Raw genomic sequence first — 24,632 nt, 5'->3', positions numbered from 1 at the left:
GATCGAGAAAAATTATTTATTTACGGCAGTTCGTTTGTGAGTCCACGCGTGTTATACGCGTAATAAAAATGTTATTCAACGTATCTATAATGAAAAATACCGGTACGTTCGAAACAGTGCAGAGAAGATAATATTCGATGAGAACGGTAATCTGTTCTTATTCCTATATGAGTATATATCCAAATCAGTTATTATTAGTTATAATTCATTTCAAAATAATAAACGACCAAAACGAATATTAGAAATGGCGGAAAACGGTACGCATCGATGACGTATCAATTTTAATACGTTTAAAAGTACGTTTAAATTAAAATTTAAACTTTGCAGGTTTCGTTTTAAATTTAATCTTGATGAGTTTCCCGGAAAAATGTACAAAACAGAAATATCAATTCTAACGGTTCATAATAAAAAATGTTTATATGCGTATATAATTATGGTAGATAAGTAGATTACATATTAAGCAGGATGATGAAGTATGCCCAAGAAATTGCAGAATGATGTTAGCGAATAGTTAATTTATAAAAAAGAAAATAAAATTAAGAAAAACAAAATTATAGTAGTGCAGTGGATCATTCGTTACTATAAGATCGAATACTTGTCTCAATTAATTTGTTTTAGGGCTGCGTGGACGTTAAATGTATATATTAATATATTGTTATTTTTAATTTAAACGTGATATTGACCCATCTTGAAAACGATTCTGAACAGACCTCATCAGAAATAGTAAAGATTTGGCTTATAATTTGTACTTATGACCTGATAATTGTCGTAGTTTTCTTGAACATTTTAATGGAAATATCAACTTCTTTTAAGTACGGTACAAAGTGATCGATTTAAAATCATTAGGTTCATGGACAGTGTGTACGGCTTTCGAGATTCGTTTAATTAACGCAACCAGGGCGAATCGAGGGAAAAATATTATACTCTGAATTAGATATTTGATCAGAATTTAGACATTAGTATTATCATACTGATTCAAATTTATTACAATTGCGTCGCAAAATGTATAAGTACTGTTTGCATACAGTATACGCTATAAAATACGTAATCAATTACAAACAGTTTAATCAAATAAATAACAACGACCATCAATCAGATGATAATTTTAATGAGTTCATTTATTCATTGCCTGGGTGTTTAGATGGATGTATATAACTATGATATAATAAATATAATATATATACTATTTAAATAAACACATAACAATCGAATTAGATATTCACAAAATTACTGTATACTTTTTGGATCATAACCCAATAACGAATTATTAAAATATTAATATTTAATTAGTATGAATAACATGAAATAAAATAAAAAACGTGTGCTTGTACAACAGTCAACAGATATTCACGAGTTCCGATTTATTTCTTCTTTTTGTAACCAAATTCATTTGAAACTAAAACAGAAATAAACGGACCGAATTAGTTGTTATGATAAAAAAATAATATCCATCGTTTTATATTGTACACCACCATACCTTGATAGTTTCCCTCGTAATAACACAGTAAATTCCATAAATCTATGCCTTGGTTGGTTTCAATGTCCATGAGACCACCGTATTTAGTTGGTAAACATTTGGCATCCAAATGCTCTAGCAACGACGAATTATCATAACCGTGCAAAAACATCTGCAAAAAAAAAAATGTTACAATTATACAACAGTGTTTTTTTTTTTAAAAAAAAAAGAAAAGAAAAGAACATTGCAGTATAATACATGTATAAATAAATGAAAAATTATATATACATACATACAATGCCATAGTGAAAAGTACGCCGTTTAATTTTAATGCTTGTAATATGATTGTAATTATTGATAAAATAATTTAGAAATAATTTAAATGTCTTCAAACTTAAAATTTCTTACTAATAATTATTTTGTTTTTGGTTATAAAAATTAAATGTCTATATTATCAATAGTTAAAAGTGATTATTTCAAATGTTCGAAACATTTGAATTGAGTTACAATTCAAGTTAGTTAAGTATAATTATTTGCATAATAATAATATGCTAATTTCAATTAAAATCGTTACTGACGCAATTAACGTGCTACTAGTTTTCACGATTTATCCTGCATGATCAACGAAACACCAAATTTTGATTTTCGACACGTTTAATTACAGTAGTTACAAATCATTATTATTAAGGTAAGCACATATTTTGACTTCCCTTATCAAAAACATGATTACATATTTAACAGATTTTTAATTTTTATGTAAATTAAGCTAACACTATGACGGTGATATTCATTTCCAGCCGTGTTATTTTGATTTTTTGATATACAGTGATTAAGACTACAACTAAAAACTATATAATGTTTTGAACATCATAATCTACCAATGACCAATAATATAATAAAATAATGACCGTTCGAACGAGAACAAACAGCTATAACTTTTCACGTTTAGTCACACTGAACAATAGCAGTGATAACAATATATTATTATGTCAAATGTATTTTTTTAGCCCACTATCATAAGATGAGTCTGGACAAAATATTGTATTAATCAAACTAGCGATTCCCAAACTTTTTTGGGTCACACATCCCTAAAACAAAAATAAATTAATCGCGACTCCCATGAATAAATAAAACAACATTTTCAATACTTAAATATAAGCAAATTACTATCGATCTAATAATAAATATATTAAAATTTAATGTACAATAAAAATATTTATCTTGCACCACTTTTAATAAGTGCATGTACCTCTCAAGGGAGATTTTACAGTTAGAGAAAACCGCTAAATAAAACAATTCGATTTCCCTTTTGATATATATATTTGTTATATTTTATTTTTATATATATAAAGCGATTATGAAATTATAATACTTGGAGCTTCAACATAGATGTGTAACATGATTTAAAAGAAATAGATAACAATTATCAATAAATAACATTATTGACTTGTTTGTTTCACATTATTTTTGTTTTTAAGTTCTATTTGAAATTACTTAAACTTTGTTTCGATAGAATTTACTACTCCAACTGAAAAGTAAAATAATAAATACACGTCTTGAACAATAAAAAACGTTTAAGTTAAAATTGAAAAGTTCAAAACATACTTTTATAGCTCATATTAGAGTTGCACAAGACAACGAATGTGATTTTAATATTAATCTGACAAAATTGTTTGTATTTAACTGGCTGTCAATCATAATATTTTTAACTATTTAAACTCGTATTTTACTAAAACTTATTACATCCATTTCAAAATTGATTTAAATGCGAACAGCCTATATCAGAGTATAATGTATCCATAATTATTTACTATGGACGGTACACATAATCTATGTTTACGTAAGATACATCGTATGCAAACATTATATACAGTATTACAGTGATGAACAAAATGAGTTCAGTGTGTAGATAGAAATAACGTTGATAAACTATGATCTTTGAAAACCTAATTTTTACATAACTCGATATCACTGAATTAATTAATAATATAAAGGTGTTGGTAAGTAGTACAAAACAAAGAACAACATATTTTGATACAGAAAAAATCCCTTAATGTCTTCCTCGTTTGATCAGCTCTGATTACATTTAAAAAATATTGATTTAAAGATTTTATACTGTCAAATACGACGTTTTCATTATGTTGATAATTATTCTAATAAAATTATATTTTTATACATACTCGATTTCTCAACTTCTCTTGCATAAATGGTTTAAACATTCCAAATACCATATTGAATATGTATGGTTGATTTATGATATGGACTTCCTTAAGTCTAGCCGGCATCGAGTACTGAAACACATTCGTTTAAAAAAATTGTTCGTATCATTAATTCAGTTATTTTTTCATATTTGTTGTTCATGTTTTATTTAAACAATACACTCTCTACTGGAGATAAGCCTTCACAATCTACATCATTAAGGATGTGTAACAGAATGCTTTTATATCCGTGGAATGTCGAATCGAGTGAAAATTGGAATAACAATATCTATCGTAAACGATTACTTGTAATATTTATGAGCATTTCTTTTAAGAGATCATTAGCCTTTAACACTGAGCAAAATATAAAAATGTGGAGCAATGATAAAAATAAAACGAAAAAAACGAAAGGTCATTTCTGATAACTCGATAGGTTATTATCAGTTTTCCGTTTGTTTATTGTTGTTAAAATTTTTACATCGTTTAGTTTATGTTAAACTCCTAAGATAAGCACAAAAAGTAAACCGTATTCTTAAAACATTTTTAATATTTTTCCCGTTAGTTGAGTAGGTTGATTTTAAGACATTTTTTTTAAATTATTTATTGTAATAGAATGGTTAAAATTAATTCATTTAAAATCATTTTAAAAATGCACGAAATAATTAGTTCATTGTTAACTTTTATGTATTACTTTAGTATAAATCAATAATATAACAATACAACAATTGGGTTGGGTACAAAAATAAACCATTGTTTTTTTTTTTTTTTTTTTTTTTTTGAAATGTCAATGTATTTGTAAAAGTAAAATTCCACTGTTTAGATTAGTTTTTAAAATGTTGTTCTTTATGTTGACGACCATATACTCCACAATTCCAAAGAAATGTTTTCTCAGCATGCATAAAAATTACACTCAAACAGTCTAATGTTAATATTTCGAAAACTTATTGATGCGTGTCAATATAGTGTTGTTCAAAATAAATATTATACCAAAATTTATGGAAAAAGATTAGACCATTCTATCGTTTTCGTTGTTCGATTTACTTGTATAATAAATAGTTAACGGCAGATTGTATTTAACGTGATATTCTTATATTTTCTTTTACATAGTTAATCAGTATAACATATATGTGAACTGTATTTTGAAACTATACTAATTTTCAAAATGTGTCGACGGATACTACTCTCCATGGAGTATCCGTAGTGTAGTGCAGTGTAGTATAGTATCCGTATGCAGACGGACAAAAAATGTTTACAGCCAATAACAATATTATACGATTATGATGTTACTGAACACGATATAGTTTCTACCTACGACTGCATTAGTCGTTTTGCAACCACCATAATAATTTCACGTTGATGTAGTATTTTATTATTATAGTTCAACAGTATTTGAATGGGATATTTGTTATTCCGTATTTAATTATTACATAATGAACCCAATGGAAATAATTTTTCGACCGTAACTTTTGGATAGATATAAATGTAATTTTTTTTTTTTTTGGTGGTGAGAAAATTTGTTTAAGACGTTTTATTCCACGTCCATTGTTCGTACGGACAAACGAAATCATTAGATTTTATAGCCTAATTAGATTGTTGTACGATACGAATAAAAAACCCACCTAAACGAATTTTACCGTATTACTGTTATTTATTGCTTCTTGTTTGCCGAGAAATCGGGATCCAAAGCTGCTTTATAATAATAGTACATTTGTAACGTTGACAAAAGTTATGAATATTTTATGCGCAGAACGTGATTCTGAATTGTAAATATTATGAGTATTATTATTATTAATATTATTATTTTTACTGACCGCTATTTGTTTTGTACCTATGGTGGATTATCATTTACTGATTCTCACTTCAGATCACTGCCATTCGACAATACCGAGGTACTGAAGTACCACTAAAATTGAATTATGGTGCGGTGTGATATGAATATAGGTTTTCGAAAAAAAAAAATTTAAGAAAAATGAATTACTACGACATGATTTCTGACGACTGTTGGCAAAGAAGAAATTTTCTGAATGAAAATACTATTCCACTTGGTTTTTTTTTTTTTTTTTAGTTTTCCATATTAATTATAATATGTAACTGGTACCTTATAGTTTTTATATTTTAACACTTAAGCCGAATTTAATTAAATTTATTATAATGTAAAATAACTGAAGTACAATGTCCGCGTACAACAACTTGTAATGTAATATAATTACCGATTTAAGCGAAGCAAATATTTATAAACGCATAATAGAATCACCGTGGGAAACGCGTGTAACTAAAATTGTAATTAATTTAGACTAATGGAAAAATATTACCATGCGGAGAGCATAAAAAAATATTTACGTGGATTATTATTAATTCCTTGTTTTTAATATGGTACAAAAACCTTAGACTGGTACTCAGAGAGCTAATTCTTAATGAAAAAAAAAAAAGAGAAAATTAAAAACTCGGTGTTATATTATGTATTTGAAAAGGATAATTATTCTAATAATGTATAGTGTGTACTTAATACAGCTCAGACGGGTAGACGGTGCTGCAGAATGGGAAGTACACAGTTGTATTACCTGTATCCAATCCAGAACCATTTTGGCGAAATTCGGCGTAAACTGCCACACTTGGTTGATGGACAGCCCAACAAAGTCCACCAACAGTACAGTGCCCGATATTTGAGTTCTTGGCTCAAGAATGGCCGCTTCCATCACTAGCTCGATACCTCGGAATATTTCGACTAGCGAGCAGTTTTTCACTTTCCATCTCTCTGGAGAAAGGAAACGCAAAAATAAAAATTAAAAGCCACCAAAATAATAATATTTTTTTTTTTTTTTAGGCAAAGGGACGGGTGTGGTATATTGTATTTTTCATGACCCCTCGTCACATTTTTTTGACAAACGTAAACGAAAGCGGGATAACAGAATTTTATGTTTATTTTAAAGAACAATTATACTGTATATATGTGATATAGTAAAACACAACACAAAGGGCCTCTCTGCTATACATAATAATTCATTCCCAACTCAAGATCGCAGTTCTGCTAATGTAATTTAAGTTTCTGCAGTACCAGTAATTGCAATATGGGCACGGTATTGTTTTAAATGTAAAAGGAAAAATACCAAAGTATCGTTCATTGCCTGAGTCCCTTCTCGCCCTCGTTGGGGGTACAGATTATTGAGAACAGTGTGTTTATATAAAATGTTTAAAAACGTCACTTACAATCCATTCGTACTACTATTGATAACCTACAAGATAAGTTAAACAAATCGGCATTATGACGTACAAAAAAACCATCTGTAGTGAATACGAAATATTAAAAATGGTTCACACGTACGTCCAATTTCTGTGAGAAGTATTCGCCTTCCGTATTGGTCACGGTTTGGCAAAACGGTCAGAATATTTTGTGCAAAGACATTTCGCTCCAAGCTCGGTAGAAGGTCGTTACAGTACTTAGGATTTTTCTGACGCAATTTGTATAAATTTTTCACCTAAAACAATATTGTTACATAAACATACAGATGAAATAGTGTACAGTTATAAACAATTAACAATATGGACTCAAACGCATTCGCGTTAAATTAAAATATCCATTACGTCGGTGTATATTTTTCGGCAAAGTGCAACTGTCGTGTACACGGAAAAAAGTGGAGAAAAAAACGACGTGTTAGGTCTTACGTTTTCCCCGAATTAAGAAACTTTCGGTTTTTTATGTTTGTATATATTGATCCTTTTTATACGGATCATAATAATACCGATTCCGAGAAAAATCCTCAAAAACAATTTTTAAAACCGTGTGATTTAATAAAAATTGCTTTATGAAAATTAATACCACGAAACACTTTCCTTGAGAACACAAATTTAATATATTATCGATAATTGCCTGTGTCCGCATGGAAAAATATTCTCTGAATAGGCCTCTATAAGCAAATAATAATCATAATAATAATAAATTATACTCACTCTTTTGAACGCACTCTCTGGGAAGAATTTGCAGACTCTCAAATAGGCTAACAAATACAGTTCTGTGGATTCGTCAGTGGGCAAGTAGAGGTTTTTCTCTTCTAGAACATAAAATAATGAAGGCATTTGTTAGAAATCTATTCAAATGTATAGATTCGTTGATTTCAAAACATTGGATAAAAATATGGTAAAAGTAGTGGTAATCGACGCACTTAAAATATCTCTAGAATATGATATATAATTTCAAACCAAAATACAGATCCATCAAAATCATTTCATATCCCGTTTATCCTCGCTCGTACTGCTCGAGACAACTCTTCACATCTTCTTGAATGACACTAGTATCAAGATCTCTTAGTTTAGTAATTTGCATGTTGTTCAGCATCAATTGGTTTCCTCGTCAAACCAATATCTAATTCTATATTATGTGTATGTACGAATGATTATCAGATTTACCTTTTTTTTTTATTATTATTCTATATTATTTTTTATACATGGTAAATTCTCAATTAATATAAAAATATTCATAGAATATTACACGAAGACGATTTACGGATAGTAATATATAACGGATATGATGATTTAATATATTTTATTTTTAACATGGAAAATGATCCAAAATAATATTGTTATTATGCATTTGTATTATGTACGGTTGTGTACAAATTGTTTTTTCTTCTGGCAGCTATGAGACCGACCAAAGATCAAAACAATTGTTTATTTATTATACTCTTTCTATTTATTTATCCGTCTGTTGCGTTGTAACAAATCAGTACTCGCGTGTTATACAAAATGACTTCCAATTATAAGATAAACAAATATAATCTAATACAATATAACATATATATTAAATAAATATTTTATTATTATGAAAATTATAGTTATAACAATAAAAATACTTAATAATAAGTAGGGAACGGATAATATGTAATAAAAATACAGAAATATGTAAGTATAATTTATTAATTATGTGCTAAAACCATCCAAATATGTAGAAAAAAAATAAAATAAAAATATTTTAAATTATCAAATATTAAATGACACCTATTAGATCTAAAAATATTTTTAAAACGACTAAATGATCGTTTCACATCAACCTACATCGATTGATTGAAGTGTATTTGAAACGCATAATATCAGAAGGCGATAATTCCAAATGTTTAGAAGGGTGTCTGCCACTCATTATGTCATTGATTGACTTAAAATCAATATAGCCTAGAATTTTTTTCTGTAACAGCATGAATTTTTTTTTTTACAATATCTCCTATTGGTATGCTTACGAGTTTTAATTTTTCAATCGTTAATTCGACAATTTGCATACTATCATTTAAGGACATATTTTTGTTTCTAATTTTGTAAATGTATATGCAATAAAACTAAAATTCACTGAGATAAAAATTATATTAGTTTTCAATGTTTCATTTTGCATAATATTTTGAGCTTTTCTAATAGCGATAAAAGTTACTGGGTCTAAATTTGAAATAATTTCTTATATTTTCGTATGAAGAAGACGTATGAATGATAAAATGATAAAATATGTTTAAAAATATTTACATATTAGTGAAATATGTAAAAATATGTAAAATTAAAGTAGCATCATATTAATAGGAATGATTTAAATCATGAACATTTCTTATCGAATCTTAAATATCTCGTTTTAATAAAAATATGCATTTACATATAAATCCGTTCTCTAATAATAAGAATACATTACATTTTTTCATTTATGTTATGATCAAATGTTAACTACAAGAAATTAAATTTAAAAATTCATTTAATTTTGTAATTTAATTTGTTTTATTTTCGATTTAATTTTTTTTCAATAACTTATCTTAACTATATATTGACGACAAATTTTGGCCCCCTTTAAAATCAGGTATGAATGCTCCATTTGCCAAATAAAAATATGAATGTACATTTTAAATACAAGAACATGGTTTTGAAAAACATATATTAAAATAAACTGTCCAAACTTTCTATAGAACATACTTAACAAATTCTCACTGTTTTATATTATATTCCAAAGAGAAAAATAATAAGATTTTTAAACACGATATATTATAAAGATTAAATGTTGTTGAAATATTTAACAAGAAAATTATCCAAAAGTGAACCAGTTAATGAGTTTCAAACATACTTAAATTAGCTAATCATATTGATTATCATATATATTATATATATTAACCAAAGTTACAAGTATTCCCATTATATTATTTATATATTAACATTATTTTCAATAGTTCTTGTTTCTACATTTTTAAATGATATTACTTGAACAGTTTTTATCAGATGTACTGAACTATCCAAATAAATAAATAATTTTTTTTTGTAGGTATAATTTTTTTTTTTTTTTTTAATTGACAAACGCTCCCCAATACCAATAATAATAATAATAATAATAATAACTATTTCTTTCATTTTTTAGAAACAAGTAAAACAATTCAACAAATAAAATACAACATTATATGCAATATTATTATCTTGCATCATTAATTTACAACAAAAAAATATACACGCTCTTTTGGTTTTCATATAAGAAAACATTTTCCTCCATAATGTAAACACTTGTTTAGTATTTTATAAATATTTATTTTAACATACTATACATTTATAAACGTTTATTAAATAGTATTTATATGCATACGTTTTTGTATAATGTTTGTCTCATTCGAAGAATTTCTGATTTCAAATCGCAATCATAATCGATTCAAACAAGACAAACAAATTAATCGCAAATAGAGAGAGAAAGAGTGAAAATAATATCGTACATAATTTCATTAATTGAAATTATTTTTTTTACGTTATCGGTAAATATTTGACCATGTATTAATTGCGCCAAAAACCGCCAGTAAAGAAAGAAAAATTATGGGATAGGCAAAAGGAATGTAGTCTAATGCTGTACGTCAATTGCGCTAATCGTTCCTACATATATACATATATAAATACGAACGTGTATAATTTTACTACTGATTTTAAAACTTACAGATTAACAGTGTTGTAATTCGGTAATACATGGGCTTACGTCGTTATACTCGTTGGTACGTTTGAAAAACTATTACTTTATTATTTGAAGATGGAAAAAAAATGTCGATAAATACTACATGTTTGTAAAATAAATTCGTAGTGTTGTTTAGTATAACTCTACGCGTTGTACGTATATTCGTCGTGGCTCGTGCTTAAATTTATAATGGAAACTGTTTTAAGTGAACGTGATAAAGAAATTGTTATTTACCGAAATTATAAATTTTCTTGTAATAAACTTATCTATACGACTTCTCGGTCAGGTGATAAAAATTCTCCAGTGAAATTGATATAGATAGTGTCCCAAAATTGGCCCAATTGATGAACACCGAAATGTTTAACATATTATAAATATTTATTACTATAGCTTTTATTTTTCAATTTTTTAAATCGCTCGCATTCAAATATGACAAATCGCTCGTTTTATAAACATCTGAAAAATAGACGAGTTACGTTCTTCAAAATAACCCTCATGGAGCCGTTTAATAGACCATAAAGAATATACATATTGCGGTCGGGGGGGGGGGGGAGGGGGTGTTATTACGCCGCACTGGTAATAAAATCAACAGTGCAATTTTAGTGCAATATTATGTCAGAACTCACGGATGTTCGTTAAAAGTTAACGACACGTTGTTAAATGGTCAACCCATCAAAAATAGTTTTGGCATCATTGAAAGATGTTCCGCGCACGGATATGCGCGTGTAAAAATCTGGTGATAAATCCGATTTACGAGTTAATAATGAGCGCATTAGCGTCTATAGTGAGATACTTTTAAAACACACGACTAAGCGTATATATAAATATACTTGTACGTATGTTTGGAAGTCGACCAGTATACAACACATGTAGGTATTATATGTTTAAGAAAATAGTTGACGAACAAAACGGAAATATTTAAGAACTGTGCAAATCTCATCGACACGCGCGTCGTATCGTATTTTAAAAACGAATTGATTTCGTTCGAGAACTACGCAGTCATAATTTGCGACAATTGATGTATTGTGCAATGTTATCGAAACGTATTCGACGTTTTCAATACCGACAGGTTCATAATTCGAATTTATAGTGAAAAACAATTTAAAAATATTTATCGTGATAACGCGGGTAATATAACTGTAGATGTTGGTCGTCGTCGAGAAATAATGGAAATCGTATCATTCATCATACGTACCGCCGTGGGTTTTGATCTTGGAACCATTTCAACGGCTCCGTCATCGAACGAAACGCAAAACTGAGGGGAGGGGAGGAAAAATCCAAGCTATTTGCGTACTCGGATTTTTCCTCCTCCCCCCCTAGTAAGAATAATGGCCGACGGATGAACGTAATTTCGGTTCAACACGTGTTGAAATATTATTGTTTCGAGCGCGCCGCCGTAACGGTAGTCGAAAAACGGGTGCGAATCGTTTCGCATTAGCACGCGCGCGGGAACACATAATAAAACATACCGCGCGTAATAGATGTACTACGTATGCCTGACGTTGAGCGCCGTCAAAAACGCCGGTAGTCGTTTAATCTCCCGTCGCAACGGTAAAGGGTTAGTACGGGCGGGGGTGGAAACCATGAACGTTAAAATCCTGCAAACCGTGATTTTGTTAATATTATTTTTATTGTTGTTGTCGTTGTTGCTGCTGCGTTTGACATCGCGCGTGCGTGTAGCTCTCGTTGTTGTTGTTATAGTTTTCGGTACGCTCAACGCGCGTAGCGTTACGCCGAACCGGGTGCGCGATACGTTGCAAGGGATGGTCGAGGGTGCGAAGCGAGCGCCCGGAGACGAACGTTTCGACGTTTCCATTGATTTCCGACCGCCCGTCGTGCGAATAGGTGCGCGCGCGTTCCCGCAATCACTCCCGGGGCCGGAACCGGGAAACCGGCGAGGATAAGGGTTCCCCGGATAACCGTCGCCGTATCTCCTCCGTTTCCGCACGTTTCGCACGGTCCCACGTTCCGACGTCGCGGTTCATCGGTGGTTCAGTAGTGGATCTACGGGATGGGGATATGGAAGATAGATTCCTCCTCGTGGGGGCCGTGGGTTAAAAAAAAAATTTTTGCAACCAATTCAATTTTCGCATGCAAAATTTAAACAAAAACCATTTTTTTATTATTTCGTAACCAAGAAGGATACATTAGTATAATATTAGTGTCTAACTTCAGATTACGGATACACATCTCGTACTTATATCGTGACTCGGGATACAGCGCCATACAGTTTATGGTACGGTCATCAAGAAATTGATGTTAAGAAATTGTTTAGTAAGTTTAGTAGAATAAATATGCCTATACATATGTACGAAAATATTTTATATCCCCCCCCCCTTATGAGAACATCCTAGATCCGCCACTTCGGCGGGTGGCCGGGGAAGGGGGAAACCATGAGTACACCGTAAGAGTCGAAACCGGAATTTCTCCATTGGGGATCACCGGCAATCGCGTTTACTGATTCGGCGGTGTGCTCTCGGAGTGATCGAAAGCAGGGATTCGCACGAAACGATCGAACGCATCCGGTAAAAAATAACACACTACTAACGCGGCACGTGCGTATCCGTCGCGAGCATTTAACGGAGGACGGGAAACGCGGAGAAAACACAATAATCGTACGGAAAACCGCTTCGTGTGGTCGCGCCGCGATTACGTTTTACGTAACTTTTCGCCACGAGTGGGTTAGGCGCGCGCCGATCGCTTCGGTAAACAACACCGACACCCAATTACCTTTGTGCGGTGTCAATGCCGCCGGAGGCGCACGTATTTTGCCGCCTCGCAACCACCGGTTAGTTCCTCCCCCTCCCCCCTCCGCCGTCCAAAATACCGATAATTACAAAAAGCAACGAGAAAAAAAAAACTGCTACAATATGCTGTGATCAAAGGAGTACAATAAAAAATAAACACTTCGTCGCATCGGTCCTCGGACAATATATAGGTGTGTCGGACGGAGGTGTTGGCATTTGTGATCAGTTCATGAGATACGAAAACAACAAATTATTAAACGTTATTCCGAAAAACGATTGCAATCATGAATCGCAGAAATAAATAATAACACGTAGGTGCGCATAAGTTACGCCTTTCGGAATTAAGACCATTATTTTTAAAATGTCTTCCAAAATATTATTTTCAACAGACAAAATACCTTATTTAGCCCCCGTTAAACATGCCTTTGTGCTGCGGAGAAAAATACACTATTGTTGACATAATAATAAAAATAGTATATTATGTACGTTATGGGTACAATTAAACCGGTCAGTAAACTCCGATGCGCGTGCACCGGTAATTACCGATGTTTGTTCGATATCTCCGAATTCGATTGATTGGCAAAACTCGTCTGTGTCATCGCATTGTAATTTAATTGGAGAAAAAAGATTCGCGCGTTTTGCATTTTAATACAACACTTGTATACGTTTGAATTCCACGAGCGAAATGAATGAATGAACGAATTGTGCACCGTCGCGATATCGAAACTGTTTTAATTGCAGGGGATAGGATAATTTACAATTCCGAACTCGTTTTGTTTTCACCTCCGGGCCGTTTCATAATCTTACGGGACCCTAACGCGCACCGACTAAAAACAATTGTTCTATCCCTCAGCCGAACGTTGTAGCAACACATCGATCAGTAATATAATAATTATATGTATAATATGTTACATTATGTGTATCGATGACTTTTGAAAGTCAATATCATATCTAATATTTTCGTCCGTTAAGAATGATTTTCAAAGTGTCGATGGAAATATTATTTTGCAACTCGGAGCTACAAAATTTAATTACATCAAGAAGAATCAAACTTAACAATACAATTTTGTACAACAATAACATTGGCGTAATTATATAAGCGAGATACTAGTATTTTTCTAAGAAACTTTCCAGGCTTTTCAAAAAAGAAAAAATATATAAACAAAATAACGTAATTACGTGAGGTAAACAAAATTTTTAAGTACACTCGGTGCAATCTTGCTTTCTGGTAAAAGGTTTTTAACTTATATCACTTGATTTAATAGAACCAGAAGGACTTGTGCGTATCTTTTCGTAACGCAGTACGTTTTGAATAATTAATGCAGCTCCAACGTTAGAAACGTTTTACATCAAATCGCACCCAACAAATAATAATTGTATACATTACACCTGTACTACACTGAAATGTGAACACAACAACTACCTGCTGTTGTAGAATGTATGGCCAATTCGTATGTGCGTATCGATTAAAACGATAATTATATGTGACCCCCAAAAATGTGAAATATTGGAAATCGAGGTCACCACTTAGTAAGTAAGTGAGTTTCGTTTAATTCATCAAATGATAAGCGTAATACGTAAGAAAGTTTAAAATGAGTTGAATAATTTAGTCAAAAGCATAATCTAATGCAGCACGTTCGATAGAAAATACCCGAAGTAATTTTTTACTATTTTTGGGTGTTCATTTTCCGATTTGAAAATTCGTTTTTTTCTCTCTTGTTATTTTAATTCAACTTTAACAATATTATATTGCATGATACAATTTAATTTAACACAAAAACATATATCGATGTTCATCAGTACAATAAGTTAGTTTCAATGTTTCATAATTTTTGCTAAAAATATATTTAATCTTAAGAATGTACCATAGATATTAAATTATTCATGAAATATTAAGTATTGATAGAACTGGGATGATCTACTTCTGGTTAAACATATTTCCTGTGATCGTTCGATATTATTATATAGATTTGAAATTCTGGAATTATAAGAAACCAAGATGCTTTGATACATTAATTATCAAATAAATTAATTCGTTCATTTTTAAATCAAATCTGTACATCTATAACGCATTATATATTACTAGGCGTAATGTTGTAATTAGAAATGTAAGAAATATCGCCAGCGAGTTTTTTACCGTAAACTATATACTGCTCTTTATTTTCTGTCAAAGGTATATTATTTTTACTGAATACATTCAATTATTTTTTTTTATTCAATACATCAATTTACTATCATCATATAATAATTGTAATATCTTTTCTGCACATATATATTTTAATTAAAAAGTGCTCAGCCCGTAAATTCTTAATAAATAAATAAATAAATAAATAAATAAATAAATTATTTCATGTAAAATCCATGCTTTCAATGACTTGGAAAACACAACACGATTGCTGATGATTAATCCTGATGAAAAAATTCCATTTGAACAGACGAACTTTTTTGGTGTATTTAGATGGATGCATTCATTAAATATGAAATCTAATGACAATGACAACATCATTGACACGTTATAGATAACGTCAAGCGAGTAGTTTTAGCCTGTTTTAGTACGAAAAAAAAAATGTACAAGCAAAATAATAAAAATTATCATTCATAATTTTAAAAGTAATGTTTTATTTTTTCGATCTCACCATATTTTCAGATGTAGCAAAAAAACTTACAAATGCATGAACTTACGAGCCCTGATTATAATACTGTATTATTTTATCGGACCAAAACGACCTAATAGCAAAGTTGTTTTACACGCGATATCAATATTATTATTTTATAATACATAATATTATACACAAGATAATATACCAATTGCATTTTTACTTATTTTATACGATCGTCTATAAGGTTGAATACAAAGCTTATTATTTCCTGTGTAAGATATTTTCCTAATATATATGTACAAAATTAACCGTAATATATGTTGTATACGCTTTTAAATATCTAAGATTTACAATGCATAATTGTACGGATTGCTATAACTGCTACGGTGAAAATCATGATTATAAGACCCCCATGATATTATGATATTATAATAATAAATAAAGGTTAATCGTTTAAAGTTAATTATTTTGAATTTATTATATATATATATGTGTGTGTGTGTGTATGTGTGTGTGTGTTTGTAGTAGAACAAACTCAAAGAAACGCAGTCGTGGCGTTTTTAGTAAAAGTAAAAGCAAAATACTGAGCAAAAATCTGCACTTTGCTCCGCGTTAACAATGAGTATAATGTGTAAAAAATATTTATTAGAATTTAAGTTATAATATGACACACAAGCACACACGCACCCACACACGTACGATTTTTAAAACTTTTAATAGAGATTGGAAAAGGAGTTGTATTCGAAAGATAGACTGCACAAGCTTCATAAATAATTTTTGCTCCCGGCATGGGTTATTATTTTACAGACCACTTTGTGTATAATGTTATAACTCTAATTCACAATTTAAACATAATAGTTTGTGTCATATTTCACGAAAAAATAATAGTTTAACGACAACGATGTAATTTTAGAATGTGATGGTATCAATGAATCAATATGGTTGATGTTTTATCAATTAAAACTTTTATACATTTTACATTTCAATAAAACTGAATAATGAGGCGACAGATTATAACAAAAAGAGCAAATAAAAATTATAAATTTAAAACGAAACGTGAATTAATTTTTGTAAATAAAACTACGATAACATTAGTTATATGGAAATATTTTTTCTAGCATTATAAATAAATAAATTTCTATACAATAAATATATCTATTATCCATGCACAAATATTGTAAAAATATTAAAATATTAGCATAGTCAATGTGTTTTTACAGAAAATCATTATTTTTTTTTTTTTTTTACAAATTGTATGTGAACGTTATGTTATAAAAATAATATATGTTTAAATAGTTATCAACATACATGCACCGAAAATAAAATAAACCATCGGGTATCACAGGTTCTTATTGATCTTAACCTTCGGATAGTCAGATAAAAGTAATTTCAAACCACAAACTGCAAACCGTACAATGTTATTATTATTATTATTATTATTATTATTATTATTATTATTATTACGTGTATTATGTTGTAGCGTCAGTTGTCAGATATTTGACCGCAAATGAGTGCACCACTACGATCCCGATTAGATCTAATTTATAGACCATAAAACAATAAAACTAGGTATATCAAACGTACATCAAACTATACGAACGTTCGCTGCTTGTTTTCCGTACCAACTGTTGTCATACGAATCAAAAAAATTGTGTATTCGGATACATCATAGGCACCGTTTCCGTTAAAGGATTCACATCATCTATTCTAGTTGTTTTTCCACAGACACAAATCACCATTATGTGGTTCGAACACTGATTGTATTCAAAAACGCTAAAATAATAGCGGTTTCGATGTTATTTCGCTTTTATTTCCAACATGATAAACGCCATCGGGTATAATGAGGTAATATTAAGTTTTCTCTGTGCGTAGGTCCTCATCAGCCACACCAGATATTCACGTCAACGATAATCATTATCATATATGTGAAACCGATGTGCATTGACGTGCTACGAACATTTTATATAGTTTAAAACTATTCCGCTATATTATATTATTATGGTTCAAATTTAGTAAATTTGTTGATGGTTTAAAATCATTTTCATATTCACCGTGCAGTCAATTTATGCGTTGGTAAAAAAAAAAAAAATTTCTTTAAACGTTAAACTGTGGTATAGGATTAATTTCCATCAGCTTTCTGGTGTTTTTAAAGGCTTTTAATGGTATAAATAATGTGAAATTTTTATCTATAATGAAGAATATTATACAATTTTTAAAGCTTTTAGTACACACAAAAAAATAAACAAGAAAAAAATCATATACCTACCTACAGATAATAATAATAATTTTAATAGTATGTTATGTATAATTATTTTAACTTGCAACTCTAGGAAGAAAGTTAATAAGAGATTAATTATATTTTATAACTAATATTTTATATAATATCATCAAATAAATCAACATCATCACGTTGTACATGTAGGTATAGGTGATTATCGTGACTGTGGATTTTGCTCGAGTTAAATTTAATTTAAGCCAAAATATAGTTAAAACACTGAGGCATTATTAAGAAAACTCCGCATATACCTGCATTACAGTTTAATTTATGAACCGGGTTTTTTTTTTATTTTTTTTTATTAACGGATATGGTATTCATAAGCGCGTTCTGTAAATATTTACTAAATATAATACATTTTATATTTATCATTGGTAAAGTTTTGTTTGGACAGGGGTCCGAAAAATTTTACTTTATTGAAACGAGTGCGGTTCAGAATTAGACATTTTATCTGGAGACGAAAGCGAATTGTAATAAATAAAAATATAATATTTTATTTTTTTTTTCTTTACCAACCCTTTCACTCTCTCGAGAAGGCTGAACGATTTTAGTACGATATGGAATATATACTTGTACACGGTTGAAAAATTTGAATGCGCAGATAAAAATAGTGTTCCGATAATATAGGTATAAAACGTGTACAACTGATTCGAACTTATTCGATGAAGGCGTTTTTAGAGCAAAGTTGAAAACAGAATTCAGCACGGACAGCCGAATAGATTTAGGTATACATATTATTATTACACACTGCGCTCATATGGAAAACGTGTTTTTTATGTTGCCACTACTTAGTATACGCTGTAATAAAGTTTCTGGAGCAGAACTATTCAGAAAGGACAGGACGTGTTGACGGCGTCACAAGACCCGGTCGTCTTTTATGATTTATCGATCGATATGATAATATTGTCCGTGTAGATTTTTTTGGTACAATATGTTAAGTGTATCGTTTTGCCGGAAAACAATAGAGCCGAGAGCTGTGCGCGTAAACTATCAAGTTTTGGTTCACTAGCCTTGAACTCGTGCGGTATAAAAATATGAATTGTTTTCCCTGCGCGAGTTAACTGCTCGTTACATTGTTGTTTCGTTTTACGTACAGCAGAGTCGGCGACATTTTTTCGGCGCTGTAGTGACCAGATATGCACACTGCGGTCATTCAACAAACTCGCCTATCATTAAATATCCTGTACAGTTCATTAAAAATAATTTTAGCATGTTTAATTCAGGAAAATCACGTAAATCGATTGAAAAATGTATAATATATAGATATATAGATTATCAACGTGCCTCATTCGACATGCGTGTCATTTGTTCGTTACAGCACTGATCCAAAATTATACAGAGTAATTTATGAAGAAATCAGCATTTAATTTATAATATAACCGCAATGAATTAAAAAAAATAATTAACAATATTTATTTATTCGCGTGCACACTGGATATTTAATTATGTTACTTTATCGTACAAGTCGTTATTGCATACTTTTTTGAAATCCAAAGAACTATAAAAAAAAAAAAAAAAAAAAAAAAATGGAAATCAAAGTAAGTAGTCAGGTATTAAATGCGACTTAGTTCTAGACCTTAACGTAATAGTAATAAAGTGCTGGACTTAAGGGTCAGAAAACTGACTTGAATCATTTAGGCGAATATCGTCAAATGTGTTCGAATCAAGCGATTGGTGGACCGATTGCGACAAGAGTTTACTTCGCGATACAGTGCACTGGTTCTACTGAACACCCCTCATTCCAGCATGGTCAGTAATCGCGTACATTCGCACCGTCGGCAGTAGGAAGGAAAAAAAAATAATAATATTGATTTCTTTACTTCTCTACAAGCGTCGAATTTCGCCCACGTGACGCTCAACGTTTCGCACTCGCAAACGCCGACGTGATAATTATTACTCGTTGCCGTCGTGTGAGTGCCGCGCGACAACCGATCGGTAACGTAGTTTACCGCCCGCGCGGAACGCGACGTAGTCCCTTTCCGGGATAAAAATCGTACCCCAGGAAAACGCTACACGTGTGCACAAGAAAACTGTGTTACGCGGAACCATCGACGGGCGGAAGTGGTGCAGGACATACCAGGATCACGCGCGTATCCCTTGTCGACCACGTCGGTCGTCAAGCACCCGAACTCGGTGTATTCGCGCGCTTAATCCGGTGTGAGATTTTTCACGGTTTTCAGCGTTCGACGAACGACAATTGCACACTATACAGCACGTATACCACTCACGTGTACCGTGGCCAATGGCATACATTCAATCCTGCTCTGGGGGGGGGGGTTAACAAAAATAATCGTTATCTTTTTTTTTTTTTCGTTGCACAGATAAATAAGATAAATAACTGCTATAAATAAATATTATTTTATACAACTTTTTTACCAATATGCAGTTTACTTTTACATTACAGAAATTAATAGCTATTGGAATATAAAAACAGCATAGTTAACAAAACTTTTCAAACACCTATCAGTATAATTATTTAATTATCATAATATTTGTATAGTTGTATATTTTAAGTTCAAAGCGTAATAATGAAACTACGAATATATTACCCGAACCCCCTCCCCCGTATGTACGCCACTGACCGTGGCGGTTGCGAGCGCTTTTTTCCGTCGTTTGATCACTGATAATTTCTTCTCGAGACGATGTAGATTTAAATACCTAATTGAAAATGTGCACATCGAGTATTATTATATGTATAAATAAGAACGTAGAGAGCGCAGTCATGGTGCAATAAATCCAAGTAAATTGTAGATCTCTTCAGATGTAGTACAGTTTTTGTATACTTCTTTCGTACATCGAGTTCAAGCTATCGCAACACTTGATAACGATACGCAATATTCACAAATACACACACACACACGCGCGCGCGCGTGTATAGATATACTGTTGCGGGGGCGTCACCGACGTCTGTGTTTACATATTTTAATAACAGCTAATAATTGCTGAGCACAGGCGATACGGCAGGTATGCTTCGTGCGCGACCGCCACTGGCGGTTTCGAGAAAAGATGGCCGTGGGTGCGAACGTTTTCATCTCTGGCGAGTCTTTGGTGTATAAGTACGCACCACCGGGGGCTCATCGTTGTTTCCCCGCGCACGGCCTCGTGTTATTACGATCGGACGGTACCCTAGTGTCCGACGTAGCCGCACACCCCCGATTCGACGCGCCCCGTACGACGCATCTATTTACATATCATTATCATAGAATTTACGGTTTCAACGCGATTGGGAACTGGAGAAACCAAAAGTGATCGAAGATATTAGAGATTTGCTATTATGTAAATTCCGTGTATCATCTCCCATAATTGACCCATTATTAATTTATTCACATATATATTAAACGGACATTGTCCTTATACAATATTGTTTGCTATACAAGAGTCATAATTAGGGCCCGAATTAAAATGCACTTGAAACCATTCAAATATGCTCTGAAAAATAGCCAAAAATGTCCTTAAAAAATGCATTTTACCACAAAAATGACCTTAAAAATGAAAAAATTACATCATTTTTTTTTATATTGGGCATTATTTAACACACTATTTTATACATTAAAATCACAAACACACGCAATACGAGCAGCATCTACAAGGTAATACCATTGATTATAAATAGTATTTATAATCAATGGTAATACGAACTAGCTGATTATTTGTTATTTGATCGAATACTAATGACGTTCCATAATCAATAATAAATTAAGATAAGATAAAAACTGAATCGAAAAATAGATTGACAATTTATGAATTGTGAAAAATGAAACAATTGACAGTTGATGAAAGATTGATAATGTGTATGGAAAACCCCGATAAACCTACTTAAATATCAAGAAAATAATTTGTCTTTTGATTTTATTTTGAATAGACTAAATTTGTTTAGTATATCGAACAAATATGCATTAAAACCCAACAAAATGACCCAATAATACTAAAAATACTCTAAAAATGAAAAAACGCCGAAGTATGCAAAAAAATGCAAAATAAAATTCGTAGTTTTGAAACCCTTATTACATGAAACGAATTATGTTTTTAGAGAGCATTATATATGATCAATCAAAAAAATACGCACTTTGCATTGAAATCCGGGCCCTAGTTATAAGATAACATAGATAATAACATACATGAGCATAACTTGGAAATGTATTAGGGGGAGGGGGTAAATATATAGTTACATATCAACTAGTCTTTATAGTTGACCTTACATTAATTACTTGTTAATAAATAAATGTAAAAATAATCTTTTGTTGTATTTATAGTAGCATAAGGTGATCAATAATATTAAGTAATGAAGTAAATCAAATTACTAATAAATATACTTAAATACATTAAAAACGGAAATTTTTAATATTTATAACTTATAAACAAAAACGCCGCTTTACTTCCTACATAATATTATAAAAAATTATTAATTATTCATTATCTAACATTATTTTAGATAAGCTAAAATTGAAAATAAGATTTAAAAAAAAAACACTGTATAGTAATAGCTAAATCAGCTTTTTTTTATTTATTTTAAAACAAGGTATGTTAAATGTCAGAGAGGGCACTGCCCTTCCTAATTTATTCTATGGTCGTCCAAAAGCTAGTTTAAATTTTCTTATTCCGCCCGATTCGTATGATGCAGTTATTCGAAACAGTTGTTATTTGTTGATTTTCACGAACTTGTACAAACATTTATGCGACAAAATATTTCTTTCCCTTAAAAATGTTCTAACAGGTCAGTTAGATTGACTGATCACCACCATACAAATATTATGTATTCCCATTGATTTTCAATTGTTTACGTTTGTTTATACCATTTCATTAATCTATGAAAATTTTACTTTAAATCGTTACTCTCATTTGAAAAAAAACCTTGTTGACACACACGCAGGTCTGATTCAAGGGTTAGGTGACATAGGCCCACGCCTAGAACGGCATTTAATATTTTTATACTATAGATAATTTTTAAAAACAAGTTTAAAATTCCTTATACCTACTCATATGAAATTATGTGTAGTAAAAAATGAAACTATACATTTTTTTGTTTTTATTTAAATTAGTAGTGGTTTAATTATCTACAGATGTATTGACCTAATCAATAGTTAACTTATTATTAACTCAAAATTAGGTTTATTTTAGTATTACTTATGTAAAAAAAATGTATTTGATGTACAATTTACATATAAGGGGAGGCGCAAAACTTAAGTTTGCCAAGTTACCAAACATTTGAGCCGGGCTTGCACACACATCAAATAAGACGAATCGAATATGCACTAAATAATCAATTGCTGTTCAGTACCGAACACAGTTAAAAGTTCAAAAAATACATAAATTAATAGAGCATTAGTCAATCACGTAAACAGCATATTATGACAACAAACGATTAGCGGTAGATATAGTTTTCTTACGACACATATGTCGACGAATTCAACACATTTATCACAATCATTTGTTAATTGTAGGTCATATCTCGAAACACAGGTGGACTGTATTCGAATATTTTCCCGAATAATAAGAAAGATAATAGGAAAATACAAGCGTTTTTATTTGTTGTCCCATTACTGTTTACAATGCCGGTATGAAAAACTATGAAATATATTATATTACACTAACTGACAAAGGAACCCTGATCGTAAAAACGAAAAGAAGAAAAAAGAAAAATAATAGGAAAACTTCATAGAAAATATATAAATATTGCAAAGTGAAAAAACGAAAACAATTAATGAAAAATGTATATGATTTCTAGCACTTATCAATTATGTATATTGTGCATTGTACAGTGGGCGCGTTATTTGAAATCTTCGAAGAATCGAAATAAAACATATTCGTCAATATGACATTACACTCTTCTCCTGAAAATACTTATACATATAAACAGTGGCGTAAATTGGATCCAATTTCTGGAGGTGCAGAGACATATTCTCAACTTATAATTTTTAACACACCAATTTTCCAATTTTTTAAGTGAAATCCTTTTCAATGAGCTAAATATTTTTCCATATATTTCTTTAAATAACAAATAAATTTTGAATTATTTTAGCAGTAAAATCTTTATTAATATAATATCAATAAAAAACAATCAAATTGTTTTTTTTAGTATGCTGATTTCCTTAGTTCTCGAAAATAATATTATAGTTATACAAATTTCAATAATTTTCTGGTGGTGCAAAAACATATCTTTGCTCCACCATATTTTAGATGTGGTGTTACAAGTGCCACATTTAGACTGTCCAGTTTCCTCACTGTATATAAACGTTCAAAATGCGTTTCGATAATTTTCAATTTTTTTTCTCAGATGACTTTGTTTTAAATTCTTTTTAAATTTTTTTCGAAACTTATCCGTTTTCTCGCTCACACGACGAGTGTCCACAGTGGGAAAGTTTCACAATAATTTGTTGTAAATTATCTATTTTTTATCATTATGTTGTCTT

The 24,632-nt window shown here is 30.7% G+C and overlaps 1 protein-coding gene across 1 annotated transcript in view; it reads right to left on the bottom strand.

Moving 5' to 3' along the window:
- Positions 1–1,095: 1,095 nt before the first annotated feature.
- LOC112685615 (alpha-tocopherol transfer protein-like) overlaps positions 1,096–24,632 on the bottom strand; it is a 32,967-nt gene continuing 9,430 nt past the window's right edge. Inside the window, exons 2-7 of the mRNA XM_025557578.1 lie at positions 7,603–7,703; positions 6,977–7,130; positions 6,216–6,409; positions 3,637–3,747; positions 1,478–1,628; positions 1,096–1,396 (exon numbers count right to left, since the gene is read on the bottom strand). Of these exons, the coding sequence (XP_025413363.1) occupies positions 1,362–1,396; positions 1,478–1,628; positions 3,637–3,747; positions 6,216–6,409; positions 6,977–7,130; positions 7,603–7,703 (746 nt within the window). The 3' untranslated portion in view covers positions 1,096–1,361. The remainder of the gene's footprint in view (positions 1,397–1,477; positions 1,629–3,636; positions 3,748–6,215; positions 6,410–6,976; positions 7,131–7,602; positions 7,704–24,632) is intronic.

The sequence above is a fragment of the Sipha flava genome, unplaced genomic scaffold, assembly GCF_003268045.1.
Source record: "Sipha flava isolate LNK unplaced genomic scaffold, YSA_version1 0_pilon_pilon, whole genome shotgun sequence".
Taxonomy (NCBI): Eukaryota; Metazoa; Arthropoda; class Insecta; order Hemiptera; family Aphididae; genus Sipha; species Sipha flava.
Note: the sequence above shows the minus strand (reverse complement) of the source record. Positions and strands in the feature narration are given on the sequence as shown.